Source organism: Trichinella spiralis (genome assembly GCF_000181795.1).
Source record: "Trichinella spiralis strain ISS 195 chromosome Unknown Scfld4626, whole genome shotgun sequence".
NCBI classification, from domain to species: Eukaryota; Metazoa; Nematoda; class Enoplea; order Trichinellida; family Trichinellidae; genus Trichinella; species Trichinella spiralis.
The window spans coordinates 1-4887 of NW_003531565.1; the positions used below are offsets into that span (position 1 = coordinate 1).

Here is a 4887-nt window from a genome sequence, read left to right on the forward strand (position 1 = left end):
CGAACGCGAGCCAAAGCAAATATTGTCTACCTTGAATTCAATCATAATATTTGCATATTTTTCACAATTATGCAAAACAGAAACAGCAACTCACAGTGCCTGTCGATGGATTTTTTGAAAGCAGATCTGAAATCGATGGCAAAAAAAGATTCTTCACCTCCACCATTCGGGGCGTTGTCTAAAACGACAAACATACAGGTGAAACAAACCGTCCCAATTGGGGTAATTCAATTGACAGACAGACGCTTGTACTACACCTTGCTTCATTCTTGCATCTCTCAATCGAACAATTTTCTCCTACGACAATTTATTCCATTTTTCCCGTGATCCGTGAGTGTCTCGTTTTGATTTTACTCATATGTGAGAAGAAAATATTCTTCCACAATCGTCGCTGCGTGCACAATTTACGAACAAATCAAAGCAGAATCAGAAAATTGAAATTTTTTAATAATAAATTTTTTGCACTTCCAAACGCGCCACAGCGCAGTTTGCAGACAAGGAGACAGATTTCAACTTGATCCAATCTCAATACGAGTAAATAATGGATTTGAATTGAAAAGATGCGGAAGTTAATTATGCTTCATCAAATTATTGGAAATTCATGTTTCATGCGTTCAATTGAAATGCTAGTTAGAATTTGCATTTCCACTCTGGATATTCAATCTGGACGCTTGCACACTTTGCCCGCACGATAAAAATTTATTACTTCATTGAATAATGAAAAAGCACAACTTAGTTTTCAGTAATGAAATCAAAAAAAAGAAAAAGAAAAAATTGCCTATGCTTGAATAATTATGTAAAATATTATTTCAAAAAAAAAAGAAATTTGTCATATAAATCATGATCAATTTCATCGGATGCGATGTGCTGTATAGACTATTTTTCATTGCTCATCATCAGGCAAGCATTGACTGTACGTGTGCTATGGAGAAGACAAATCGATGAAAACTAATTAAATTATGCTTATAATATTGTAAAATCTTTTCTGCTCCAACTGACAACGGTTGCCATGAGCTTCAAAAGAAATGAACAAATGAACAGTGCTAATGTTCGTTAAGCTGAAGTGCAAAAATTGGAAAAACGCATCTGACTGCAGCTTGACCGGCAATTAATTCTCGCATTCAACTAACCGACACAGAAGATTCCCGTTTCCATACTACAGCTTTGATTAACTTTGCAACCAACAGTTATCAGTCGGCACAAAATAATTACAACCAATTATATGCACGTTGTGTAAAGATGACAAATATATTTATAAATAAGCTTGCCTTTTAGTCTTTTACCCGCCACCCAATCTCGCTAATTATCCCTGCTGAATGACTTGCACATCCATATATAATATTAGTTCAGTATGATAAAGTTTTCAATTGGAGATTTAAAATTTTCACTTTAGAATTAAAATTATTGATAATTAACATTTGTTTATATCAAAGTAAATTAAAAAAACATCAAAACCAACGATCATTAAAAAGAAAAATCATCTACATCTAGCATGTGCACACCATCCATAATATAATAGTAACACTTATACTTAAATAGATTAAACAAACATTGGACATTCCATGTCAGGGCAATTTACATATTTCAACTATAAACTTATTTAAACAATTCTTCTCACTTTTTCAACTTAAAAAGCATATCAAAATCACAATAATTATTTATTGATCTGAAAACTGCAAACACCATCCAATTTGGCATTGAATATTGTTTACTAATTATAATTGAAAACTTGTACTTAGCTGTGCTTGATTGTAACTGATAAAAACATGCATAGGTGTATATTTTTAAAATTACCTGGTTTTGTAGTTGTTTCCATCAACGAAGGGATTGTATTCACAAATGCAAACCGCTCGAAGTGCAGGTAGAAACGTATGCAAAACAAGCAGTAGATGGGTGCATTTGCTTTGCTTTCAAAGCTGCATAAAATTTCACCAACCGCTACTCTGAGTCATGATGTGACAGTTCGAACAATGGCCTATGTGATTACTTTATCCGGTAATTGAATTGACAATTCTGCCGTTGGATAGTGCATCGAGTAGAAACTAATGATATCGCATCCTGCAGATTAAGATGTATTGAGGCGAACTGTTGGAGAAAGAAAGATCAACTTTTCCATGGAAACATACTTGCTGATCAGTTGACTTTTATTCATCATAAAAATAATTTCCTCTAATTAATTGAAAATAAGAATGATTTCATTAAAAAATATGAAAAACATAAATTAACAATGAATAATTTATTAAAATTAACTTATCAAACAACGGTATGGAAAACAACTTTGAAAAAAAAATAATAAACAGTTTGTATTATTGTGTTTGCATATTTTTGCATTATAAAACTCTTGTGGAAATAACTTTCAAAGTCAATGAAGTAACAATCCAATTATTAATAATTTTTTACATTCAAAAATATAAACAAAACATTAAACGTTATACAGAGATCAAAACAACTTACAATTATACTGTACAATGGACAATAGCTGAGTGTTAAACTAACCGCTGCAAGGGAAATCTTTTCTCATGCTTTAAATTTGCGTAAAAGTAATTTCAAAAAAATTGAAATAATCGCTGCTTGCACAATCTGAACACCAACGAAAGAGACGTTCGACGTGTTTCAGCGTTGAATACATCGTAATTGTAGCGCCTCAAAAGGGCCAAATGATGATCAACGACGACAGCAAACAACAAAGCAGGATAGGCTTGTTTGAGAATTGTTTTCTGAACAGAAAAATTTCCAACATTGAAATTTCAAAAGAAAAATTTCAAACGAAATGCAACGCATGAAAATCTCCCTCAAACCTACCGTCAACTTTCTTGCTTCTGACACGTGGCGATCCGCGTGGTCGGCAATGTCCCGTATTACGGTAGCCCATTTCGACGAATCTTCCAGTTGTCCACCGAATTCTGTAAAATTGTGCAATTTGAGCAAATCCAACGGCAACAGGATTTTTCTTTCCGCTGCGAGATGTGGTATTGAACGAATACTGTTGACCAAACCCAAAGCTTTGCCCAAATGACCAGCGGCGCGAATCGCTTCACTCTGTTCAACATTGCAAATCTGAAAATTTTTCAAACTAAACAACAATAACAACAAAAAAATTTTAATAAAAAATGCCAAAACGTTTTCAAAGAATATCAACTTTCACTTGCATCATTACTTGCAAAATCAAATACAGCACTGTGGAAAAGGTGCGCTCGAAATAGTCTTCCATAATTCGCAACGAACGGTACTCTTCCGCACCAAGCCAGTGGCGTCGAGCTTCAACCAAATCCAACAGCCACCTTTTTGACAGCTTGTATTTGAGCGCCGATTCGGCCAGCGTCACCGCCACCGGATGTTCAGGAATGTTGCCTGAAAATTTTGAAATGCAGTTGAAACAAAACTTAAAACAACCGCCGTACCTTTATATATGCCGTGCACGACTTCTTTCCAAAATTCAATCCGACCATGTCGACTCTGCCTAGAGCTGCAGCGTGCCGGGATGCTAGCCAGTTCAACGTTGAAAGCTTGAATGGAAAAGACGGCCGATTTGTATTTGGCGGGCATCATTGACGTGCACAGGAAACTTTCGAAATCCGACCGACGAACAAGAGACATACAGTAGAAGTAGGGATTTTCGTATTTATTCAAATTCCAGGACAAAAAACGACACAGATGAACGCTGCCGGGAACATTGTTCACCAAGTGCACGCAATTCACCAGTGAGAACATTTCTTACTGCTCGTAAAAATATTTACAACTTTCAAAATTCAATCATTCATTTGTTACGCATTTTCTTCTATTAAGTATGAATTTGATAAAAGAACAATTTTTCTAAATTGATATTTCACGTTAAAATATCTCACTTTTAATATTAACCTTAAAATAAATCAATTCTATTTATTTATTTTTCCAATTAACTAAATATTAAAGCAATATTCAACTTTACAGTAATATTGATTTTCATGTTTGTTATTTTTTAATTTGAATTTTTTCAAATTGTTGCAATTTTTCTTTCAAATTTGAAATTATAACAATGCCACTAATCGCATTGCTCTGTTTCAAGGTTTGGCTTTATTTCTGAACGGCATTTTCGATACTCGTGCAAAATCAACTTTTTTGATTAATTGTTTCGAAATAAAATATATTAATTTCGGTTTTTGTTTTATTAAAAATAGAATTTTTTGATTATAATTTTCGTAAACAAGCTCGTAACCACTGGCATCAGAAAATGAGCACACGGGGACAATGCCCTGAGAAATTTTCTGCATCCCAGCAGCACCAGTTTGCCAGAAAAATTGTAAAATTTTTAAACTACATTCATCGTAGTAAAAATGAAAAATAAAAATAAGTTCTCAAAAAATAATTAAAAAATAAAAAGATATAATCACAATTATTCCTGTACAAAATGGTGAATGAGATGAATGATCAGAGAAAAAAATTTTGTTGTCATTACTTTTCCTTTCAAATAGTAGAATGTTCAGTGGGTCACAGTTAAAGAAATATTTATAAATTGGTATAAATATAATTTTATTTATTTAAACAAATTTAACCGTTCAATAAACTCAGTGAACAGCGTTGCAAAGCTGATGTGGAATGCATATTGGAAAACATTCAAAAACGAGCAACCTTCAGTAAGAAAGCATGCATTCAGATATGAAAACATGATAAAATAAATAATGACAGGTAAAAATTTGTTACGTCAGCATTGTGGATTTTTCAATACAGTGCAAACAGTGTATATGCCATTTCCTCCAAAATGAGAAAACGTTAGCTTGCAAGCAAATGAATAAACATACATGCTGACATTTTCATTCGTGCAAGTCTAATGATCGATTATCCTCAGAACCAAACGAGACGTTTTTGCAATTTCTGGGGCGAAACTGAAAATTCAACTTCCTTGTGGTT

The 4887-nt window shown here is 33.4% G+C and overlaps 1 protein-coding gene across 1 annotated transcript; it reads right to left on the bottom strand.

Annotated features, from left to right (window-relative positions):
• Positions 1–2546: 2546 nt before the first annotated feature.
• Tsp_12841 (phytoene/squalene synthetase superfamily) lies at positions 2547–3711 on the bottom strand. The gene is made up of 4 exons (XM_003367222.1): positions 3402–3711; positions 3158–3351; positions 2803–3057; positions 2547–2717 (listed from the first exon to the last, which is right to left on the bottom strand). The coding sequence occupies exons 1-4, from the start codon at positions 3709–3711 to the stop codon at positions 2547–2549; spliced, it is 930 nt and encodes a 309-aa protein (XP_003367270.1).
• Positions 3712–4887: the final 1176 nt, after the last annotated feature.

Excerpts from the sequence above, each read along its gene's own strand:
- Tsp_12841 (XM_003367222.1), bottom strand. The coding sequence starts at position 3,711 with ATGTTCTCACTGGTGAATTGCGTGCACTTGGTGAACAATGTTCCCGGC. Across the intron at positions 3,352-3,401 it reads CGTGCACGGCATATATAAAG|GCAACATTCCTGAACATCCG; the intron begins GTACGGCGGTTG and ends CAAAATTTTCAG. Across the intron at positions 3,058-3,157 it reads TGCTGTATTTGATTTTGCAA|ATTTGCAATGTTGAACAGAG; the intron begins GTAATGATGCAA and ends AAAAATTTTCAG.